At 47.4% G+C, this 25605-nt stretch overlaps 1 protein-coding gene across 1 annotated transcript in view; it reads left to right on the top strand.

Moving 5' to 3' along the window:
* Positions 1–976: 976 nt before the first annotated feature.
* The window catches only part of DOHH (deoxyhypusine hydroxylase), a 40391-nt gene continuing 15762 nt past the window's right edge, over positions 977–25605 (top strand). Inside the window, exons 1-2 of the mRNA XM_073543984.1 lie at positions 977–1373; positions 18079–18155. Of these exons, the coding sequence (XP_073400085.1) occupies positions 1094–1373; positions 18079–18155 (357 nt within the window). The 5' untranslated portion in view covers positions 977–1093. The remainder of the gene's footprint in view (positions 1374–18078; positions 18156–25605) is intronic.

Below are 25605 nucleotides of genomic sequence, written 5' to 3'. Positions count from 1 at the left end.
GGTATATCATGTGCTCACATATTATGTATAACACCGTCCTTAGTTACATAGTTTTCTCTTTCATTATGTGTAACACCGTCCCTTATTACGTACCATCCTCTAGTTATATATGATGCCGTCCCTTATTATATAGCTTATTCTGCTATGTACAGTGCTATCTCTTAGTTTTTTTTTTATTTTTGTTATTCACAGCGCCCTCGTTTATTGCATAGTCCCCTCTCTTGTTAGATAAAAAATTACTTCTGATGGAGAAGCCAGTGACCAGATGACCAGGCCATTAGCTCCTCCATTAGAAAAGCTTTCCCAGGCTCCATCAGCCATCAATGCATTATATATCCAACAGATAGGACGGTATGTAAGAAAGACGGTGATATATAATCCGATATATAAGGGACGGAGCTGTACATAACAAGAGAGGGCACTGTATAAGGGACCGCAATATACATAATAAACGAGACTGTAATATATATATACATGTATGTGTTCCTGTATATGTATATTTTTGTTGCCATAAAAGGAAGGGGGCCCAGATACATCTCTTGCACAGGGGCCCCAAGCTGTCAGTGTCCGCCCGTTAGAAATCATCAATCGCGGATCTCAGCGGCTTGGGCCGTCTACATCGGAGCTCAGTAGAGCCGCTCAGTCACGACGTCACCACTGCAGCCTGCAATTGTCGGAGCAGTGATGGAGAGGCCGCAGTGGTTGTGGGAGGTTGTGCAACAAGCTTTTATTCATTTTATGAAATGCTGGCTAATAGGGTTCCTTCCTGCTGTAGTCAGAGCAGGGTCCCATTCCTAATCCCAGACTATCCCCTGTAGTCCCAGCAGACGCTCCCTTCTGCCTTCCCCTTGTAGTCAGTGCAGGACCCCTTCTGCTGTCACCCCTTTAAGTACAATTTCCCCCATTGGTCGCAGCACAATGACTGTGAGCAGGCGGAACATTGACTGTTCAGGACCTGACCACTAGAGGGCGTGCCGCGCTCCTGTAGTGACGGACAGGCCGGAAGTGGCGCTCCTTCCCTGCGTCATATCCTCCTAGCAACTCGCCCGTCACTTCCTCTACGCCACAGCCTTCCCTCAGGCCTCAGTGTAAAATGGCGGCGCCCAGCAACAACCAGGTGGCGAGTGTTGGCCGGCTGCTGCTGGACACGGGTGTAGCTTTACCAGCCCGATTCCGTGCTCTGTTCACGCTTCGTAACTTGGGCGGACGGGAAGCTGTGGAATGGATCGGCCGCGGCTTTGGAGATGAATCTGCGCTTCTGAAGCATGAGCTGGCTTACTGCTTGGGGCAGATGAGAGATCGGAGCGCGGTGCCCATACTGTGCTCGGTGCTGAAGGACCGGAGTCAGGAGCCCATGGTGCGCCACGAAGCAGGTAGTCAGCACGTCACGTTCATGGCAGCGCTGTGTAGTTAGCCCGAAGGAAACACAACACATGGGTGTTATGTAATGAGGCATGTAACCACCAGAGGGCGACAAGTGCTATGTAGTTGGGACGCCATAGCTTTGCGGGAAGCCTGGAGGGAGCTTGGTGCTTGGTACACTCTGTGTGAGAGGCAGGAGGATGCTGGTGTCTGCCGCCGGTGGGGGGCTTGTGTGCAAGTGCAGGTGTCTGCCGCCGGTGGGGGGCTTGTGTGCAAGTGCAGGTGTCTGCCGCCGGTGGGGGGCTTGTGTGCAAGTGCAGGTGTCTGCCGGCGGGGGGGGCTTGTGTGCAGGTGTCTGCCGGCGGGGGGGGGGGGGCTTGTGTGCAGGTGTCTGCCGGCGGGGGGGGGGGCTTGTGTGCAGGTGTCTGCCGGCGGGGGGGGGGGGGCTTGTGTGCAGGTGTCTGCCGGCGGGGGGGGGGGGCTTGTGTGCAGGTGTCTGCCGGCGGGGGGGGGGCTTGTGTGCAGGTGTCTGCCGGCGGGGGGGGGGGCTTGTGTGCAGGTGTCTGCCGGCGGGGGGGGGGGGGGCTTGTGTGCAGGTGTCTGCCGGCGGGGGGGGGGGGGCTTGTGTGCAGGTGTCTGCCGCCGGCGGGGAGGGGGGGGTGCTTGTGTGCTGGCGTCTGCCGGCGGGGAGGGGGGGGGCTTGTGTGCTGGCGTCTGCCGCCGGCGGGGAGGGGGGGGCTTGTGTGCTGGCGTCTGCCGCCGGCGGGGAGGGGGGGGGGCTTGTGTGCTGGCGTCTGCCGGCGGGGAGGGGGGGGGGGGGCTTGTGTGCTGGCGTCTGCCGCCGGCGGGGAGGGGGGGGGGCTTGTGTGCTGGCGTCTGCCGCAGGGAGTGGGGGGGGCTTGTTTGCTGGCGTCTGCCGCCGGCGGGGAGGGGGGGGCTTGTGTGCTGGCGTCTGCCGCAGGGAGTGGGGGGGGGCTTGTTTGCTGGCGTCTGCCGCCGGCGGGGAGGGGGGGGCTTGTGTGCTGGCGTCTGCCGCAGGGAGTGGGGGGGGGCTTGTTTGCTGGCGTCTGCCGCCGGCGGGGAGAGGGGGGGGCTTGTGTGCTGGCGTCTGCCTCCGGCGGGGAGGGGGGGCTTGTGTGCTGGCGTCTGCCGCCAGCGGGGAGGGGGGGGGCTTGTGTGCTGGCGTCTGCCGCAGGGAGTGGGGGGGGGGCTTGTTTGCTGGCGTCTGCCGCCGGCGGGGAGAGGGGGGCTTGTGTGCTGGCGTCTGCCTCCGGCGGGGAGGGGGGGCTTGTGTGCTGGCGTCTGCCGCCGGCGGGGAGGGGGGGGGCTTGTGTGCTGGCGTCTGCTGCCGCCGGTGGGGAGGGGGGGGCTTGTGTGCAGGTGTCTGCGATTGGAATGCAAGCTGTTGCCTGAGCTGCACCCCACTTTAGAGAGTGGGGTCCCAGGACCCTACAGTCTACACTTGTAGAAAAGATAACATGATAAAGGCGAAGATGGAAGTTGGTTTCTTATTCTGCTATTTCTTATCTTCTGTTTTGTAACAGGTTTAATGACAAAAGCAAAAAATCACAAATAAAATACAATGCAGTGAGGAGCCCTGATGTGAATACACTTGAATGGCGGCAAAAAATGATACAATGATTACAGAGTGATCTACTTCACGTGTTTTTTCTATTAATGTTGATGATTATGGCTTCCAGCCAATGAAAATTCAAACATCATTATCTCAGTAAATTAGAATACTTTATAACACCAGCTTGAAAAAATGACTTTAAAATCCGAAATGTTGGCCTACGGAAATGTATGTTCAGTAACTGCACTCAATACTTGGTCGGGGCTCCTTTTGCATCAATTACTGCATCAATGCGGCGTTGCATGGAGACGATCAGTCTGTGATACTGCTGAGGTGTTATGGAAGCCCTGGTTGCTTTGATAGCAGCCTTCAGCTCGTCTGCATTGTTGGATCTGGTGTCTCTCTTCTTCCTCTTGAGAAGCTGACAATTCCACCCAGGGCTGTGGAGTCGGAGTCGTGGAGTCGGAGTCGGTGCTCATTTTGGTGGAGTCGGAGTTGGAGTCGGTATAAAATGGACCGACTCCTAAAATATATAATAAATTGGGTACAGTAGTTCAATGCAGGATGTGCTGAATATTTTTTCATAGGAGTTTGGGAAAGTTATGAAATGTCCTATAAATGGCTGTTATATTCCTGATCTAAGGCTACATTCACACACAGCGTTTTTCCTGTGTTTTTTGAGGATACGTTTTTCAGCTGCAAAAGTTGATCATCTTTTTAAAAAACTGCATCACCTGAAAGGTTTTTGAGCTCATAGATAATGTTACTCAATAGCAAAAGCAGATTAGAAATCTGCTCTATCCATCCATTTATCCATATCTGTCTATCCATATCGTATCTGTACCAAAAAGAATGAAAACCGGGTAGTACACCAATATATATTCCGTTCTATCTAAATATCTTTATTGGATCATAAAAATGATTAAATGTCTGAGGTTCACATTGTACTACAATAAATTTTTCACTTAAATATAAGCAATATGTGTGAGAGTCGGAGTCGTGGAGTCGGTGTAAGGGAAATTGAGGAGTCGGAGTCGCAGGTTTGGCTTACCGACTCCACAGCCCTGATTCCACCGATGACTCTGCAATGTAGGAAAGAGGCGGAGGGATTTCCGGGAGTCGGAGCGCAGCAGAGAACTACTGCGCATGCCCGAGATTCCCAGCCCCGCAGTGTGAATAAACCATAAGCAACTGCGGGGCGGGATCTCTGGCCGCTTGTCCACGCAGTCGCGATAGGAAGGCCAGGAAGTCATGAGAGTGGACAGGCAGCGGTAACTGCGCATGCCCAAGAATAAATAGGACAGCGCAGGCGCCAGAATTTGAAAAGAGCGATGTGGATCCAAAAATTCAGGAAGACATGAGTGACGGATGTGAGGCGTCTGTCAGATGGGGAAAGCCCTGCCCCCCTGTCAAATATCAGGTATGTCTGACCAATTTTATAAGCAATTATTTCTGCGGTGGAAGGTACCCTAAATAAAAGAGCCACCTTGACAGAATGCAGCATTAGTGCTGCACAAGGTGTCTCTTTTACTTAAAAACGCCAGGGGGGGGGGTGACAGGGTCCCTTTAAGGTCAGGCGCGTTTGCTGGCTAATCAAGCACAGTGATACTGTTGTTCTTAAACCAGGTATTTGTACTTTTGGCAGTGTGGACAGGTGCCAAGTCCTGCTAGAGAATGAAATTTCCATCTCCAAAAAGCTTGTCGGCAGGGGGAAGCATGAAGTGCTCTAAAATTTCCTGGTAGACTGCTGCACTGACTTTGGTCTTGATAAAACACAGTGGACCAACACCAGCAGATGACATGGCTCCCCAAACCATCACTGATTGTGGATACTTCACACTAGACCTCATGCAGCTTGGATTGTGGCCTCTCCACTCTTCCTCCAGACTCTGGGACCTTGATTTCCAAATGAAATGCAAAATTTACTTTCATCTGAAAACACCTTGGACCACTGAGCAACAGTCCAGTTCTTTTTCTCCTTGGCCCAGGTAAGACGCTTCTGGTGTTGTCTATTGGTTATGAGTGGCTTGACACAAGGAATGTGACACTTGTAGCCCACGTCCTGGATACGTCTGTGTGTGGTGGCTCTTCAAGCAATGACTCCAGCAGCAGTCCACTCCTTGTAAATCTCCTGCAAATTTTTGAATGGCCTTTTCTTAACAATCCTTGCAAGGCTGCGGTTATCTCGGTTGCTTGTGCGCCTTTTTCTACCACACTTTTTCCTTCAACTCAACTTTCCATTAATATGCTTGGATACAGCACTCTGTGAACAGCCAGCTTCTTTAGCCATGACCTTTTGTGGCTTACCCTCCTTGTGGAGCGTGTGAATGACTGCCTTCTTGACATCTGTCATGTCACCAATCTTCCGCATTATTGTGGAGCCTACTGAAACAGACTGAGACCTTTTTGAACACTTTGGAAGCCTTTGAAGGTGTTTGTTAATCTAATTTACTGAGAAAATGACTATTGTGTTTTCATTGGCTGTAAGTCAGAATCATCAACATTAACAGAAATAAATACTTGAAATAGATCACTCTGTAATGACTCTATATGAAATGAGTTTCACTTTTTGTATTGAAGAACTGAAATAACTTAAACTTTTGATATTCTAATTTTGTGAGAAGCATCTGTACATCCCTTGGAATGGAGCTTGAATGCAGACTTATTCCACAGGCTCAAAATCTTTGTGCAGTATGGTGGTCCCAACAAAGGGAAAAAGATCTGCAAAAAAAAAACCGTTGGCCTTCTGGATCAAGAAGACTATCTGCGAAACATACAAAATCCAAGATTTTTCCCCTCCAGGATTACTAAAGGCTCATTCCACCAGATTTATGTTGGTCTCCTGGGCCAAGAAGTTAGTGCATCCATCGAGCAGATATACAGAGCTGCTACCCGGTCCTCGTTCCAAGACTTTATAGGCTAGATTTACTGTCAAATAGCCTTTGAAAGGAAAGTGCTTCAACCCATTGTCCCTCCCTAAAAACATTATTCTTTAGTATTAGGGTATGTTCCCATGGTCAGTAACCGGCAGCGTTTTGAACCTAGCATATGTCTGCTGCGTCCAAAGCTCTGCCGGCATTTGAACACAGGTGATTCCGCATGTGTTCATTGAACCGTGTGGAATCACTGTGTCCTATACATTGCACTGATGATATTTATCTTGCGTCTCCGCCAGACAAATAGACATGCTGCGGTCTGGAAAGACGTGCCGCATGTCCTTGCATGCATAGTGGGCATGGGATTTCTTGAGATCCCATCCACTATGCTGTAACATCTGGACGCTGCAGATGTACGTAGCATCCAACCTGCAGCGTTTACTGACAGTTGGAACATACCCTTACTCCTGTGGTTCTGTCATGGAGGGGATTGGAGAAAATTGAATTACACTTACCAGTAATTCTGTTTCTTAGACTCTCCTTGACAGCACAGGTAGTTTCCCTACCAACTTCAGCATCATTACTTTCTAATGTGACTGCAGGACACAGCCACATAAGTCTAGGCAACCGCACAACCCTAGAATGGTTTCTAGCACAGATAACCTTAAAGGGAAGGGGCCATAAAAATATAATAAACAAAGTATTAATGTTGTATGTATTTTTTTAAAGTTTTATTTTAATTAAGAAAAATATGAAAAATGATTTTAAAAGGTTTTGCGCTTCCACTAGGGGGAGCAACTGCTGAAATCTGCCATAAAAGCCTAGTGTACGACTGTAGTAATTGTGGGCTGGATTTGCTCACATGGGTCTGATGTTGCCCCTCTTCTCCCCTCCTGGGTGTAAAATGATGAGAGAATGAAGTTTAGGATCGCAGTGCAAAGCCATTTTGTTGGTGACATCCAGTGATACTGACAAGTACAGGGTCACCTAAGATGGCCGGCAGCACCTATTCTGTTTGCTTATCATACAGCAAGCAGCACCAACTGAGGTTAGATAGGTGGAGTGTATCACGTGCTGGGATTAGATGCAAGGATTGGGGAAGTGTATCACATTATGGGATTACATATTGAGCTCAACGGAGTGTATCATGCAGGATGGGATTAGATACACAGTATCTAATGTATGAAAGATGCTACTCTGCTTCATCCACTTCTGTGGTAGCAGAGGTGTAATGTGTGACCCCGATTCTGTCCACTACATTACTACTCCCATAGAATTGGAATGAGTGGGGTCACGCATTACACCACTGCTCCCAGAGAAGTGGACTGAGTGGTGTCACGCCTTAATTGCCCCTTCAAATTACATCAATGGAATGTATTCCAAATCACTGCTAGAACCGAAACGTAAGTGCTTCTCATGTAGCACTAAGGGGTGCTTTTTAGCCTTGTTCACCCTAATTTTATATCTTTTTAAAGCGACGTGGGGTCTCCCCTATTTTTGATAACCAGTCAAGGTAAAGCAGGCAGCTGATATCATCAGGCAGGAAAGGTCCCTTGTCAGCCTAAAAATACCAGTCGCTGCCGCCTCAGCAATGTCACATCACATTAGGTACACCAATTCTGATGTTTTGCCCATCTCTTTCCGATTGCACTGGTGTGGTGGCAATCGGCGTAATGGTAGTTGGGGTTAATGACAGCTGTGAATTGTCAAAAATGACAGCTGTCATCATACCCTGGGGTTAGTAATGGAGAGGTGTATATCAAATAACCCCATTATTAACCTAGTAATGGAAACACAGACATAAAAATAAATTTTATTTGGAGAAAAAACAACCCACACACTTTTCTTGGATCACCAATTTTTATATTTAAAAAAAAAACAAAAAAAACATGCAGGTCCACCAAATCTGTCGTAGTCCACAAATGGATACCCGAAAAGCCTAAAAAGTGAGAAATAAAGGCAAGACAAACTCCTTCTTTCACCAATTTATTAGATAAAAAAAAAAAAAAGTTCCCATGCAGGTCCGACGTAGCCCAACGAATCCAATGTCCATAGGCTGTAGCAGCAGCCACTTTGGGTCCCGTTGCGCGCCGCGAGACCCGGCCACTGTGATGAGCAGTGGGCGACGAGAGTAACTGCACTACTCATCGGAGTCGCGCTGCCCTCTCTAATGGGCCCCACGTAGTGCCCCACGATATAATAGGCCCCTCCATCCTGGTTTGCGTCCTCTATTCTGCCGGCGCCACTGTTGTTCAGTGCAAAAAAAAAAAAAAATTAAACGCTTGTTCTCACCTTCCCTCCACTATTCCGCAGCGTGGTGTCCTATTCTGTGTCTGTGTTCAGAGCGCAGAAACGTGATGATGTCTCTGCTGTGCTCTGAACAGGTGAGCGGTGATCGTAGCCTGTACTCTAATACTAATGAAAGGCTGCGATCACCTCATCCCGGACCTCCGCTCCCAGCAGCTCCTGTCATGACTCGGCTCACGCTGAACACTGAGCGATGACTGGGGGAAAGTGCAGCCCGCATCATATACTGCGGGATTCACAAAGATGGCTCCGATCTTCTTACATAGCTATGACTGGACAGCCCATGGGGCGTGCCCAGGTCACAGCTATGGCAGCCTTAATACAAGAGATGCAGTGGGTGTTTGATTGCAGTCTATGTCCAGGGTTTGCCATATTTGAGGTAAGTATCATGCTCAGACAATTACACCCCCCCCCCTCCCCAAGTGCAAATGGCAACCCTCAGTGGCTGAAGTAAAAATTAAGGTTTTTTTTTTTTAAGTTGTACATTTTAATTTTGTATTAAAAGTGATTATCAATAACTATTTACTTTAACAAAAAAAAAAAACATGCTGCACCTTCCCTTTTAAAACGACTGTCAGCACAGAATGACTGTTCAAACCATTCGCAGGCACGCTCTGCTTCATGGCGGGGCCAATCCTTTGAGAACACATTCCCATCTACTTGTTTTCCATTTATCTACACCCCATTCTACTTTGATAGCTCTGGCTTCATAGAGCCATAGATGGGGGGTGGGAAGGTGCAGTTAAATGTTTGACCCGCCATGAAGCACCGACCGCCTGTACTTGGTTTGTACAGTCATTCTGTCCTTTAAAGAGACTCTCAGCACAGAATGATACAGGAAAAAAATATATTTGTACCATGTTGGCCAGTAGCCAAGAGACTGTACAAACAAAGCATAGGCGCTCGGTGCACCACTGCGGGGCCAATAATTTACATACACCTTCCCACCTGCTTGTTTTCCCCTCTCGCCACCCCATTCCCCTCTTTGACAGCTCTAACATTAGAGCCCGAGAAAGATGGGGAAAACAAACAGGTGGGAAGATGCATTGAACTGTTTGGCCATGCCATGATGCACAAAGCGCTAGTACTTGGCATTCATGAATAGTCATTTTGTGCTGACAAAGACCCTTTAAAGCAGTTGTCCAGGACTCACCGAAATCTGAGGCTGAGGGATGGCGTGCTCAGAGCTTTTGACATTTGAATACACTGGCTCTCTGACTGAGCACACCGCCCCTCAGGCATTTTTAATTACAGCAGATCTTGCCTTCCCATAGAAATGTAGAGTTTAGTCTAAGAGAGGATTCACATTAGATTCCCAGCAACGAGAATCACCTTGTCGTGGCTGCCGGGTACACATATATTGACCAATTTATTCGCCAAGTATTCATCATTTTTCCTATTTTCTAGAGCAGTAATGCAATTCATATTTAAAGGGAGCCTGTCACCAGGATAGGCCGATACCAGTGACGGCCACAGCCTTTCAGGGCTTATATACAGCATTCTATTATGCTGTAGATAAGGCCCCAATCCGACCTGTAAGAGAAGAAAAATAAGTTTTATTATACTGACCTGCGGGGCAGTCTGGTCCGCTGGGTGTCTCTCTTCTTGGTCCGGCTCCTCCCATCCTAAGCACCCGTCTAAGAAGAGCGATCCCCATCGGACTGCTCCGCAGGTCAGTATAATAAGTTATTTTTCTTCTCTTGCAGGTCGGGTTGGGGCTTATCTCTACAGCATTATAGAATGCTGTAGGTAAGCCCTGAAAGGCAGTGGCCGTAACTGGTTTCAGTCAAACCTGGTGACAGGTTCCCTTTTTAATATATTTCATGCTTACGTGCTATGAGTGCTACCTTATTTGTTGGTTATGTACATCTCTGACAAAAATTGAGAGGCCACTGCACAGTTTTATAAAAATCAGCTTCTCTCCATGTCTGACAGCCATTCCATTCCAGAGTCAGTTGAATTCCAACCAGAGTACACCTCATTCTACTTAATGTGCTTCTGATTAGGTGATCACCGGAACCAAATCTTATTTAACGAAGGAAAGTATAAAAAGAAACCCTGCTGTGGTGTTCGCAATCCTCTTTCAATAGGACAAGCTGGATGGCAAAACAAGTGCTAGTAATATCCCAAAAGTAAGAGGAATGAAAAAAATAACTTTCTTTATCGCCTTATTGGGGGACACAGATTACCATGGGTGTATGCTGCTGCTGCTAGGAGGCTGACACTATGCAAAAAACAATAAAATTGACTCCTCCCCGGCAGTATTCTCCCACCGACAGATACCAAGTACCTCAGTTTGTGCTTAGTGTCTGTAGGAGGCGGACCGGGATCTCCCCAGATCCGCATCTAACCATTTTCTTTTAGGTTTTGTGTGTGTGTGTGTGTGTGTGTGTGTGTGTGTGTGTGTGTGTGTGTATTAATCTTTTCCTATTTATTTTCCAGATTCTACATCGGGAAACAGGGGGTAAATGTTCACCCTGCTTTCCCATATCATGCGGCTGAGCGAGCAGTGTGGTGTCGCCCACATCGCAACTCTCAGTACCGCAGGCAGGACTTTTTCCATATCACCATTCGGTGCTATGGGCGGACGACAGGTGGCCGGTCCTTGCCAAAACAACTCCTCATCCCTATCCCAGGACAGGGCTGAGAGGAAGACTGTAGTCGCCATTGCTCCCAACAAAAGGACGCCGTCTTCTACGTGACACGGGTAAGAGGACCTCTCCCAGCGGCCTGTCTGCTATGCATGCCCCTGCGGTCATCCTCTTCAGGGACGTCAGGTAAGATCCGAACAATCCCTTTGGCCCCGTATGTTTTCACAAGCAGTGGTTTCAAACTTTGAATTTCCCGCCTCTACTCCCCCACTGCAGCCGCGTGCCTCACATCGCAGCCGCGCTCCGGTTATACTAGGATCAGGGAAAGAGGCTCACAAGGTCTACTAGGACACAGGGGGGTCCTTGTAAGCACTTTTATTGGCGCCTCGGGCATCAGTATAAGAGCTCGGCGGGGAGGGAGACATGGTTTCACTTTCAGCGCGCTCCCTCCTCACTGTTCTCTGGGCGTGAATTTCCACTCTGGGCGCGCTTTTTTTCTCGCGCCCATTTCACACCAATCACAGCGCTACTTTCTTTTTAAGGATGTCAATCTCCATGTTTACCGCACCCCTCCTCTGCCGCCCACCGAGATCACAGCCAGCTTCCTTCTGCAATTTCACTGGCTTCCTGCGCTGCTTGGGGGACACGTCAGGGTCCAGCTCGTCAGAACTTCGGTTGGCTCGGCGCTTAATGGAAAAATTGTCTCTCCTCTGCAGCCCTACTATTTAGTGCAGCCATTGTGCTCAACATACCTATGTTTAACCCTTCAACGGCGCTATCTTTCAAGCCCACCGTTATCCACTACGCTTGTTCACGCTGTAAAGGGAAGTGGGCGTCAGGTCAATCGTTTCCCCTCTGCCTGTCCTGCAGCCCTTCAGCTATGCCGGCCTCTCAGGAGCACACCGATTCCCGGGATGAGGGCACTTCCCCTCTCCCAGAGTGGGCCGTTGCAATGTCCCAGACGGTCTTTGATCTGACTAAAGTCTCTCAGTCCCTGGTCCAGGTCCTAGAACGTTAGCCTCAGCTATCTTCAGCCACCTGTGCACCGACCGCCTCTCAGGGTGAGTCGTCCGCACCTGACCGCGACCTTCAGAGGGACAGGCCGAGTAGGATTTCTAGGAAGCAGGTTCTGTCTGACTCGTCTTCCAGTTCGCTAGGCCCGTTGGCTTCTCCCAGGTGTCCTTCTCCGTCTTCAGAGGACGGCCCTAGGTCTGACGACGATCCCCAATCGGGATCTAGTTCAGAAGCAGATAATATATCTAAAACGCGGAATATGGTCGATAGTCTTCTTTCTGCCATCTTCCAAACCTTGGAAATTAAGCAAGACGAACCTCCTCCTCAGGAATGTTCTGTTCCATTTAAACGAGCTAGGCCTCTATCCCGAACCCTTCCAAACCACAAGGAGTTCGATACTACTCTAACCAAACATTGGGAGCACCCTGAACAACGCTTTTCAGGCCGCAGGTACTTAGATGTCCTGTATCCCTTTGATGTAGATCTGCTCACAAAATGGACCAAAGCCCCCGAGGTGGATCCTCCCGTCTCTCGTATAGCCTCTAAGACGGTTCTATCCCTTCCGGACGGGGCATCGCTTAAGGATCCAACAGGCAGGCAGAATCTCTGGCTAAGTCTATTTTTGAGGCATCCGGCGCCTCTTTCTGTCCTATTTTCGCTTCCTCCTGGGCGGCAAAAGTCATTTCAGCTTGGGCAAAAACTCTTCGCAGAGGCATCTTAGCGGCAGCTCTCCAGGCCGAGCTGGCTGATCTAGCAGATCAAATGAATCATGCCGGTAAATACCTCTTAGCCGCCTCTTTGAATGCGGCTGGGTGCGTAGCAAGGGCTAACGGCAACATAATAGCCGTACGCCGAGTCCTTTGGCTAAAGTCATGGAATGCAGATACCACCTCCAAAAAAGTTGCGTACCAATCTGCCTTTCCTTGGTTCTTGGCTGTTTGGAGCCAAGCTAGATCAAATAATTTTGGATGCCACTGGTGGTAAGAGCACTTCTCTCCCTCAGTCTCGGCCAAAACGCTTTAACAGAAAGGGTTTCTGGCCTTCTCGTCCACAGAAAAATCTACCCAGCAAGGTTCTCCTCCAAGTGACGGGTCACCCCCACCTGGAAGTTTTTTCCAGGGTGGGAGGCAGACTTTCCTTTTTCGCGGACGCTTGGCTGTCTGTTGTCGACGATGCTTGGGTCAGGGAAATCATCGCATCCGGATACAAGATCGAATTTGCTTCCCAGCCAAACAGATGTTTTTTCCTGTCTCGACCCCAAGGCAGCGGTCCCACGTTCCAGGTTTCTTTCAAGCCGTCTCCTCCCTTCTTTCCGCCGGAGTGATTGCCCCCGTTCCCTCAGAAGAACGGTTTTCAGGGTTCTACTCAAATTTTTTCGTAGTCCTGAAAAAAGACGGGACACTTCGACCAATCCTGGACCTCAAGTTGCTCATTCGCCATGTGAAGATTCTCCACTTCAAATTGGAGTCTCTTCGATCAGTGATAGCCTCAATGGAACCCGGAGAATTCCTCTGCTCTGTGGACATACGGGATGCTTATCTTCACATCCCTGTTTGTTTGCAACATCAGAAATATCTTCGGTTTGCGATTCAGGGAAATCACTATCAATTCACGGCTCTTCCCTTCGGCCTAGCCTCTGCTCCCCGTGTTTTCACGAAGGTGACGGTCATGGCCATCCTTCGATCCAGGGGGATTCTCATCATCCCTTATCTGGACGATCTCTTGTTCAAAGGCTCGTCCCGTCAAGACTGTCTCCTGAGTCTTCACATAACCCTGGATACCCTCAGCCGTCTCGGAAGGTTAGTCAACAAGGAAAAGTCCATTCTCAGACCCACTCAGAGTCTGACCTTCCTAGGTATGGAATTCGACACGAATCTGGCCCGGGTGTTTCTTCCGAGGGAAAAATTTGCGTCTGTCCAAAGAGATTCGAGCTCTCAAATGGCCGAAGCCCATTCCCCTTCGGCTCTGCATGAAAGTTCTGGGGAAGATGGTGGCTTCCATGGAGGCAGTGCCTTTTGCACAGTTTCATCTTCGCCCCCTTCAGCTGTCCCTCCTCTCAGCTTGGGACAAGACGACGTTATCTTTGGACCGCCCCATTTTCCTCCCTCTCAGAGTGAGGCATTCCCTGACTTGGTGGGCAATGCCTACGTCAGTCCTCCAGGGGAGGTCCTCCTTCCCGCTCCAGTGGCAAGTCATTACAACAGATGCCAGCCTTCTAGGTTGGGGAGCGGTTTTCCATCAGGGAACGGCCCAAGGACGCTGGAATCCACAGGAAGCTCTATTCCCTATCAATCTTCTCGAAATCAGAGCAATCTTCCTGGCCCTTCTTCGCTGGCAACCTCTTCTCGTCGGCAAGCCGGTCCGAATTCAGTCGGACAACGCCATAGCTGTGGAGTACATAAACCATCATGGCGGCACGCGCAGCAACCAAGTGATGTCAGAAGTGGCCAAGATACTGCGCTGGGCAGAACAGTACATTCCAGCAATCCCCGCTGTTCACATTCCAGGGGTGGAAAACTGGGCAGCCGACTTTGAGTCGCCAAAGCCTAGCGTCAGGCGAATGGTCTCTCCATTCCTCAGTCTTCGATCAGATATGCCAGCGCTGGGGTTATCCGGATGTCGACCTCATGGCATCTCGGATGAACCACAAGGTTCCGCGTTTCGCAGCCAGGTCCAGGGACCCTCTAACCGTCGCTTGCGACGCCCTAGTAATTCCGTGGTCCCAGTTCCAACTCCCTTATCTGTTTCCACCTCTTGCCTTGATCCCAAGAGTGGTCAAGAAGATAAAATCGGAAGGCGTGCCAGTGTTTCTTGTGGCTCCAGATTGGCCAAGAAGGCCTTGGTATGCGGAACTGGTGAACATGCTCGCGGACGTCCCCTGGAGGCTTCCAGACCGTCCGGATCTTCTCTCGCAAGGCCCCCTTTACCACGAGACTTCTCGGTCTCTGAATTTAACGGCATGGCCGTTGAGGCCGCAACCTTAAGAGAATCAGGTTTTTTCCAACCAGATGATTCAGACGATGGTCAAAGCCAGGAAACCAGCCTCTTCCCGCATCTACCATAGGCATTGGAAGGCCTTTTTCCGTTGGTGCGACGATAAGAGTCTTTCCAATGTTCTTTTCCATTCCGTCCATACTGGGTTTCTCCAGCCTAGCTTAGATTCGAGTCTGTCTCTCAGTACTCTCAAGGGCCAGGTTTCCGCTTTGTTTATCCTTTTTCAAAGGAAGCTCGCTTCTTTACCGCAGGTTAAGACATTTCTCCAAGGAGTCGCTCATGTGGCCCCTTCTCATCATTCACCGATAGAACCGTGGGATCTCAATCTCGTTCTTGGCGCTCTCCAAAAAAGCGCCGTTTGAGCCCATCCAGGACATCCCTTTGTCTTTTCTTTCATGGAAGGTAACCTTTCTGATTGCCATAACATCCATCAGAAGAGTTTCTGAATTAGCGGCCCTGTCATGTCGTTCTCCTTAGCTGGTACTCCATCAGGATAAAGTCGTCCTCAGGCCCGTTCCTTCTTTTCTCCCAAAGGTGGTATCCTCCTTCCACATCAACGAGGATATCGTTCTTCCATCATTTTGTCCTGCTCCTTCTCACCCTCTTGAGAAGTCACTCCACAAACTGGACGTTGTTAGAGCCTTGCGTGTTTATCTCGCTAGGACTGCTTCACTTCGTCAATCCGATTCATTGCTGATCATCTCTGGTCACCGGAAAGGGCTTCCGGCATCCAAATCCACGATCGCTCGCTGGATTCGTTCTACTATTCTGGAAGCATACCGTCTTCAGGAAAAACGGCCGCCTCCGGGAGTGAGAACTCACTCCACCCGGGCGGTGGCAGCTTCGTTGGCCGTTCGACACCAGGCTTCGGCTCTGCAAATTTGCAGGGCCGCGACCTGGTCATTCTTGCATACGTTCGCGAGGTTCTACAGGGTTCATACCCAGGCTTCGTCTGATGCAGTCGTTGGTAGGTAGGTCCTGCAGGCGGCGGTGGCGGCGCATCGGCCGACCTAAGCCCTTCCTGTTCTTTCGTTCCTTATTGTTGTTCCCGCCCTTGGGACTGCTTTGGAACGTCCCATGGTAATCTGTGTCCCCCAATAAGGCGATAAAGAAAGATGGGTTTTTGGTTCTTACCGTAAAATCTTTCTTGGAGCCTTCATTGGGGGACACAGCACCCTCCCTGTCTAAGTTGTACCGTGTTGGGTCCTTGAGTCCCTTGTTGGGTTGGTACATATGTTATAGTTCCGTGGCTTCTCCTACTGCTTTCTCACCAACTGAGGTACTTGGTATCTGTCGGTGGGTGTATACTGCCGGGGAGGAGTCAATTTTCTTGTTTTTTGCATAGTGTCAGCCTCCTAGCAGCAGCAGCATACACCCATGGTAATCTGTGTCCCCCAATGAAGGCTCCAAGAAAGACATTTTACGGTAAGAACCAAAAATCCATCTTTTAACCATCCCAAAGGAGTTGAAAAGAAAAGTCTTGAGTGAGGAAAAGGGCTCAATTCTGGCTTTACTAGCAGAGGGATACAGTGAGCGTCATGTTGCCTCCATCCTTAAAATTTCTAAGACTGCAGTCTATTACAACAAGGTCAAGCAGCAGACATTGGGGACAACAAAGCTACAGACCGGCAGAGGGCAAAAATGACTCTCCACTGACCGGGATGACAGTCAACTTATTCAAATGTCACTCAGCAACCGCAGGATGACATCGAGTGACCTACAAAAGAAATGGCAGCTGGAGTGAAGTGCATGGGTGAAGACCACGGGTGAAGTGGATGGCAAGACAAGTTCGTATCAGGCTTCTAGTGGCAGGGCTCAAATCATATAAAGCTAGAAAAAAGCATTTCATCAATGAGAAGCAAAGGAGAGCCAGGCTGAAGTTTGCCAAAGACCATAAGGATTGGACCATAGAGGACTGGAGTAAGGTAATCTTCTCTGATGAGTCTAATTTTCAGCTTTGCCCAACACCTGATCATCTAATGGTTAGGCAGAGACCTAGGGAGGTGTACAAGCCACAGTGTCTTACACCAACTGTGAAATTTGGTGGAGGATCGGTGCTGATCTGGGGATGCTTCAGCAAGGCTGGAATTGGGCAGGTTAATCTTTGCAAATGACATATGAATCAAGCCGCATACAAGGTTATCCTGGAAAAACAGTTGATTCCTTCTGCTCAGGCAATGTTCCCCAACTCTGAGGACTGGATTTTCCAGCAGGACAATGCTGTGGCACTGCAAAAAATACTGTTAAAAAGGTCACTTTTCACGTCTGACACTGGTCACCCCTCCAATCAGCTGTTATCTGCACCAGAACAGCAAATGGTTTAGTGCTGCTTCTTATTTAAGGTTCATGTTATACAAATCTCAAAAGACTGACATTCATTTCTAAACAGATGAGGTGTGAACAGGTGCACACTAAAAGTAGCCATCTCCATATACAGCTCTGGCAAAAATTAAGAGCCGACTGCAAAATTTTCAGTTTGATTTTTCTCTTTATAACTTTATAGGTATATTTTTGAGTAAAATGTAAATTAATCTTTTATTCTATAAACTACTGACATGTCTTCGAATTTCCAAGCAATAAATTTTGTATTTATTTTCAGAAAATGAGAAATGGGAAAGAATAACAAAAAATGCATTGCTTGCAGACCTCAAATAATGCTAAGAAAACAAGTTCATAATGATTTAGAAACAACAATACTAATGTTTTAACTCAGGAAGAGTTCAGAAATCAATATTTTGTGGAATAACAATGATGTTTAATCACGGCTTTCATGCGTCTTAGCATGCTTTCCACCAGCTTTTCACACTGCTTTTGGGTGACCTTATGCCACTCCTGGTAATAAAATGTAAGCAGTTCTTCTTTGTTTGGTGGCTTGTGACTATCCATCTTCCTCTTGATTACATTCCAGAGGTTTTCAATGGGGTTCAGGTCTGTGGACATTGGGCTGGCCAGGACAGGGATTTGATGTGGTGGTCGTTCATCATTGCAGTGCCCCCCCCCCCCCCCCCCAGCAGGTGGGTCGACTCCACTTTTCCCTCACACCTTGCCTTGTTATCAGAGCTGGTGGGCCCACCACAACTTACCCCTGTAGTCAGAGCAAGCCCCATTCTGTAAGTACTGTCCCATGTACCCATCACTTGGGCATTCCCGCAATGTGCCTTTTATTGGGAGTCAAGTGAGTCTATTGCCCGCTGCTGTGTTCATCAATGGTCTCCAGATTTTAGGTGAGGTGCAATTGTTCACAATGGAAATCTGGTTTCTCTAAACTTCTGTAATTTGTATTTGATTATTACAGGTTACACCCTTATCCTCAGAAGCTATTGTGAGCGTCAATGTAATTCTCACTGTCTCCTCTCCCTAGGTGAAGCTTTGGGGGCTATTGGAGATCCAGATGTTTTGGAGCTGCTGAAAGAGTATAGCCAAGACTCAGTAATAGAGGTAATATGTAATGTTCATTACCAGACGTGTATTCAGTAGTGGCTATAATGCTTTTCCTTTTGGTGAAGGACCTCAACTGCATCATCAACAAAAATAGCTGATGACTTATGTACTGAGTAATGATGAGCAAGTATACTCGTTGATCGGGTTTTCCCGAGCATGCTCGGGTGTCCTCCGAGTATTTGGATGTGCTCGGAGATTTAGTTTTCGTGCCGCAGCTGCATGATTTGTGACTTGTAGACAGGCTGAATACATGTGGGAATTCCCTAACAAACAGGCATTCCACACATGTATTCAGGCTGGCTAGCAAATCATGCAGCTGTGTTAACAGAAACTAAATCTCTGAGCACGCCAAAATACTCGGAGGATACCCGAGCCTTCTCGGGAAAACTCGGGCATTGAGTATACTCGCTCATCAATAGTACTGAGCACTATATAGGATGTCAATAGTATTGGTTATATTGTGGGTCTCTGGGCAGCAAGTGACAGTTGTGATGTCTGTAAAGCGCTGTGGAATTAATGGCACTGTATAAGTGAGATAAATAGGGGGTTTTTACTAGGCACTGGGAGAAAGTAGTACATTTTGGCACAGTCCTCGCTTGCAGAACAGTAGGGCCCCCACAGGTCAATAACTGTACTTCTACAGACAACTGCTATTATAACGGTGATCCATTCCAGCCTAGCGTGCTTTGCCTAATTGTAGCCACATCCTACATCAGCTTACTGTAAATTAAGACCGGTGGATGAAACTGAAAGGGTATGTGCACACGCTTTGGATTCTGCTGCGGATCCGCAGCAGTTTTGGCCCTGCAGCAGATTCTGCTGTGTTGTACAGTACCTTTATTTCCTATGAAGAAAAAAAAAACGCTGTGCACATGCTGCAGATTTTTCCGCGGGTTACAATCCGCAGCATGTTAATTCTTTGTGCGGTTTCCGCTGTTGTTTCACACCTTATTATTAGGTGTGAAACCGCAGGACAAAACCGCAGATAAACCACAGGACTTTTGACCTGCGGATTTTCCAACAAAATCCGCACAACCAAAAAACTACGTGTGCACATACCCTAAGTCTTAGCCCTGTGGCCAATTTTCATTTTTTACTCTTCCTAGAGCAATAACCATTTTATTTCTCTATCTACATAGACATGAGGGCTTGTTCTTGCAAGACAAGTTTTTTAATTTTAATGACACCATTTATTTTGCCTCAGAGTACTGTAAAACAGGAAAAAATTTCCAAGTAGGTAGAAATTGGGGGAATAAAAACACAATTCTGACATTTTTTCGGAATTCTTTTTACAGTGTACATTGTGTGGTAAAAATGACCATGCAGTATAATTCTGCTCATCAGTACCGATCTGGTTAATTATTCATATAGTTTGATAGATTGGACTTTTATGAACATGATAGCACGTGTATTTTGTTTTCAATGGGGCAAACGAGGTGTCCAAATATGACTGTATATAGCAAAAATCAGTCTCCTTTGAAGCCCGGTCACAGGCAGAGTTTCTAAGGGAGAAGGGCCGGCGTTAGGATGGGGGGGTTGCAGACTGTGCAGTTGCCAAGGGTTCCACTCCCTTGGGGGACCCCCAGGCTCTACAGCACGAACTACACTAATAGCTTTATCGTAGCTTTCTGATGTGGAGACTGCTTCAGGACCTTTGGTGACATCGCGGTCATGTGACCATGATGTCACCACAGGTCTTGTACTCTGCGTGAGATCATGACCGTCCATGTGACTGTGATGTCACCACAGGTCCTGCATTCTGCGGGAGTCAGAAGAACTGGAGAGGAGGTAGACAGACATGGACAATTGAGGACTTACCCACCTGAAAGTCTGTCTGATCCTAGAATGTCTGGACTCCAGATGTGGGGGGGGGGGGTGTATATATATATATAATATATATATATATATATATATATATATATATATATATATATATATATTAGTAAAACAAAATTTCAGCCAATAAATGGTTGCTTGAGAGCAAGGTCTTCAAAAAATATTTACTTTTATATGTATAGCAGAAAGTCCCATTATTTAGAATAACTAGTGTCAATAGAAGCACCTTAAGAATGTTTCGATAATGGTGGTACAATTGGCCATTAGTAAATAGCTAAGCCAAAACCTATTCCCAAACAATATAGCCAAGATAGAGTTATAAAAATGTTTATTAGTTATATTAAGTAACACAAAAGGTTAAAATAAGAGGAGTACACAAAGAAGGGTGGGGGCAACACATTACAGCAGCAGGACGAGCTGAATAAAAACCAGAATATGATCACAGTATGCAGGATTTATAAGTGAAGAGTAAAGTTCTATAATTTGGTCACTGCCTGAGTATAGATATCCAAACTTTGATCAATACGTAATAGGAGAAATAATAGATGTGGGGTAAGTATTCAAACCTGTAGTCGTCATCTCTTGCTGGAATGGTGCCAGGTCCCAGAATATATTAGTGAAGACATCAGAATGCATAGACTCTTGGTGGTATATGTTAGTGAAGACATTTGAATATATGGGCTCCTGGTAGGTATATACAGTGGTCAAAGAAGTTTTCCCACCTGAAAAGAATGGAGAGGTCTGTAATTTTTATGTTGGGTACACTTCAACTATGAGAGACAGAATCTAAATATAAAAAAAAACAGAAAATTATATTGTATGATTTTTACATAATTACATTGCATTTTCTTGCATGATTTAAGTACTTGATGACCTACCAACCAGCAAGAATTCTGGATCACAGACGCTGTTAATTTTTCTTTAAAAAAAATCTTCATACTGTGCACTCATTACCTGTTTTAATTGCACCTGTTTGAACTTGTTACCTGTATAAAAGACACTTGTTCACAAAGTCACAATCACACTCCAACCTTTCCACCTGGGCCAAGACCAAAGAGTTGTCTAAAGCAGTGGTCCCCAACCTTTTTTGAACCAGGGACCGGTTTCAAGCAAGACCATTCTTCCATGGCCCGGCAGGGCGGGGATGGAGGCGTGGCAGGGGTGGGGCTTTGGTCATAAGGGGGCGGGGCTATGGACGCGTTTGTAGTGTAGCAGTGCATACTTATAATTAAATAACATTTATAATGTTACTCAACTCACCATAGGTTTTGAATGAGTGCTCCATCACCCCCATCCTTGCCTGCTCAATCACCCCATCCTTGCCTGCTCCATCTCCCCATCACTCCCTTCTCCCCATCACTGCCATCTCTCCATCATTGCCTTCACCCCATCACTGACGTCTCTCCATCACCCCCATCATGGCCTTCTCCCATTACCCCCTCATGGTCTTCTCCTCATGTCCCCATCTCCTCCAGGGCCAGGCTGCACCTACACAAACACAGACAAACACACAGACATACATGTACACACACAGACAGACATACATACACACACCACCTCTCACCTGTCGCAGCATCGCCCGCGCTTCCTCGTTCTGACACAGCAGCGGCGTGCTCCTCTGTGTCAGTCAGAGACAGGAAGCGCGGGCGGTGGGCAGGAAGCTGGACGGGTCCTTGCAGCTCCGCTCCTGCTATTCCCTCTTGCAGGCAGCGGAGCTGCTTTGATCGCTCCCTGGCCGCCGCTACACATGAGGGCAGTTTAAGAATTGCTGCGTGCTGCCCCAGCCCCCGCTACGCCACTGACCGCCCCTGGCTCCCCTTGTGTCCGCGGACCGGCAAGGGCACTGCAGCGGCCTGGTGCTGGGCCGCGGACCGGCGGTTGGGGACCCCTGGTCTAAAGACATCAGGGACAAAATTGTAGACCTGCACGAGGCTGGGATGGGCTACAGGACAATAGGCAAGCAACTTGATGAGAAGGCAGCAACTGTTGGCACAATTATTAGTAAATGGAAGAAACACAAGGTGACTGTAAATTTTCCTCAATCTGGGGCTCCATGCAAGATCTCGCCTCATGGGGTAAGGCTGATTCTGAGAAATGTCAGGAATCGGCCCAGAACTACATGGGAGGACCTGGTGAATGACCTGAAGAGAGCTCGGATCACACTCTCAAACATCACCGTTAGGCTGGGTTCACACTTAAGTGTGATGTGAGAAACTCGCACATCAGTGCCTGGCACTGCCGCCGGCACTCGGACCGGAGTGTGCGGCTGCATGTATTTCTATGCAGTCGCACACTCCGGTCCCGAGTGCCGGAGGCAGTGCTGGGTATTGGCAGTGCTGGGTATTGAAGCAAGAGACTCGTGCAAGTTTCTTACATTGTGCTCGCAAGTGTGACCCCGGCCTTAGTAACACACTCCGCTATTATGGATTAAAATCCTGCAGGGCACGCAAGGTCCCCTGCTCACGTCAGCACATGTCCAGGCCCATTTAAAGTTTGCCAATGACCATCTGGATGATCAGAAGGAGGTGTGTGAATAGGTCATGTGGTCAGATGAGACCAAAATAGAACTTTTTGGTATCCGCTCCACTAGCTGTGTTTGGAGGAAGTACAGTCCAAGAACACTGACCCAACAATGAAGCATGGGGGGAGCATACTTCAGGGGTGCGCTTTTCTGCAAAGGGGACAGGACGACTACACTATATTGAATGGAGGATGCATGGGGTCATGTATCGCAAGATAGTGGCCAACATCGTCCTTCCCTCATTAAGATCATTGAAAATGGGTCGTGGCTGGGTCTTCCAGCATGACTCGGAACACACAACCAGGGCAACTAAAGAGTGGCACTGTAAGAAGTATTTCAAGGCCCTGGAGGGGCCTAGTCAGTCTCTAGACCTGAATCCAATAGAAAATCTTTGGAGGGAGCTGAAACTCAGTGTTGCCAGCGACTGCTCCGAAAGCTGAAAGATCTGTTTAGAGGAGTGGGCCAAAATCCCTGCTGCAGTGTGTGCAAACTCGGTCAAGAACTACAGGAAACGTCTGTCCTCTTTAATTGGTAAAGCTTCAATACCAAATATTAGGTTTTGTTTTTCTATTGTATCAAATACTTATTTAATGCAATAAAATGCAATTTGATTATGTAAAAATCATACAATGTGACTTTCTAGTTTTTTATTTTTAGATTCTGTCTCAGTTGAAGTGTGCCTACGATAAAAATTACAGACCTCTCCGTTCTTTGTAGGTGGGAAAACTTGCAGAAGTTGGAAGTGTATCAAATATGTACTTTCCCCACTGTGTGTATCTGTGTATAAATATACATTTTGTGTATCACAAACATGCGTGACAAAAACATCGCATATGTAGCATCCAGTTATAAATCCCTGCTGCACAGGCAAGAGTTCATAGGTGTTAACATATTGGCAATCAAACCCAACGAAGGATCAAAATGCTTCCCATTCATCGGGTGATTGAATTGTTTATGCCAGAACAAACATCCATTGTTTTTCAGCAGTACATCACCCAATAAAAACTGCAAATGTGCCAGCGATAACATGATACCGTATGGGGACAGATTTGATCTATTAGTCATCATTCTTCGTCAATCTATATAATGAGGGCTTGTAAATAAGTGTCTTCAATGTAGTCGGTCGCGCTTATTTAATGGACTGAACTCAGCGCCTGTAAATGCAACCTAAATGTTTGACTGTGTGATATGTTAGCATTTATGGCCCCACTTTAAACTTTTGCTCAGGTCCCCACTTTGTCTAAAACCAGCTCTACAACGTAACTTCTTAATGACAAGCACTGAGGTCATCAACGGACCCCTTGCTGTCATAGCAACCTGTCAGCAACCTGCGATGATGTCACGGGCACACCAATGGGTGCATGGAATCTTATTCCCCATGCCGGTGCTTGTTATATCTTGCTATCAGCGTTTGACCGTGACATTTAATAATTAAAAATTGTGGGCGGTGCTTCGCTCCACCCACGATTGTTAGAGGCAAGGCCTAGTTTTAACAAAACCCGCTTTCGACTTGTGTGGCGGATGTCTTGAAGGGACAAAACTAATATTAGAGTTCATAGAATAAACCCGACCAAGGTGTTTTATTTCAGGAGTACCCGAGGTTAAGTTCATCAAAAATGAAATGTTTAGTGTTATTATAGAACATAAAAGGGGAGTATAAAGTGTCGGAACATGCCTTGATTCATCAGTGTTTATACCAGAAATCTGACATAACGCACTTCTTTAAAGTTGCAAAAAATTTTGGAATTTTTGTCATGTTCTCCATTTCACTTAGCTCCACCGAAATGAGCAAAGCTGGGATGGGGTTCTGATGATGCCTGCTCGTCTAGTTCGCAATGAGCTGTGGCATACCCTGACTGGAATAAGATTTGTGGCACGGCATATGCCTCTTCTGTCACTTCTGAATTTCAGTTTTGTCCTGCAGGGCATCCTATGTATCTGCTGTAGCCTTGACTCAATTTCATATAAGAATTCTTCAAAGATTCATCCTTTCAACTGGAAAGAAAGTCAGTCCCCCCTTGGGGAACAAGGTTATCCTAGCAGAAGAATTGTCCATCGCCAAAGATATTTTGTCAGTTTTTTTTTTTTTTGTCATTTAGGTTTTGTTAGTTACTTTTCTCCCTAAATCCCAGAGACTTTGTGGCTGCAGTAAGGCTATGTGCACACGATGCAGATTTGCTGCGGATCCACTGCGTATTTTTCCGCACAGAAACGCTGCAGATCCGCACTGTGATTTACAGTACAATGTAAATCAATGGTGGAAAAAAAGCTGTGCAGAAAAAGCTGTGCGGAATTGCTGCGGATTTAAAAGAAGTGCATGTCAATTCTTTTGTGCAGATCTGCAGCGTTTCTGGACCCCTCCATGATAGAAATCCACAGTGGCAAAAACTGCAGAAAATCCGCATCAATTCCGCGGCAAATCCGCATCAAAACCGCGGCTGCGGATTCTGCCAGGAGATATGGATTTTGTGCAGAAAATTCTGCACCACTTTTCCTACATGTGCACATAGCCTAAATGTCTTAAATCGGCATTGGAATTTCCATATGGACTACACTTTCCACAAATTCCTCTGTTTCTGAATGTCTTGCAAAACATGCTAACTGAAGTCTGCACCATAATCCTGGTAGTTCCATACTGACGAAACTCTGCAGTGTCTTAGAGTAAAATATGACCTGCCAGTATTTCTTAGTCTGTGGAGAGGGCAGCTTGATTCTCCTGACAGGTTCCCCATTCCTCCTGCTCTGTTCTGCTTGAAAAGTCAACTTGTCTACATGCTGCAATTGATCTATCATATCACCTGACAATCACTAGTGACCATCCTTTTGCTTATGACACACACTTTGTCTAAAATCTGTACTGCGGGCTACCCTAAACTAATCGTTGTTTTTTTTTTTTGTATTTTGTTTTTTGTTTTTTTTTCCCTGCTGCTAGGCTACCATCAGTGTGGAAGCAAGCGTCATAACATTATGGCGTTCACTCCCTGGCAGACAGGCATTTTAATGTAGTCTGTGGTACAAACTTCGGGCAGTCTGTACTGCTTGTTGTCTTCAAATATCGCTAATACCAAAATTTAGAAAATGACTTGTACT

Source organism: Dendrobates tinctorius, unplaced genomic scaffold, assembly GCF_039654945.1.
Source record: "Dendrobates tinctorius isolate UK_male_01 unplaced genomic scaffold, ASM3965494v1 ptg000011l, whole genome shotgun sequence".
Classification (NCBI taxonomy): domain Eukaryota; kingdom Metazoa; phylum Chordata; class Amphibia; order Anura; family Dendrobatidae; genus Dendrobates; species Dendrobates tinctorius.
The sequence above is the reverse complement of the archived record's forward strand: the minus strand, read 5'-3'. Positions and strand labels throughout refer to the sequence as shown.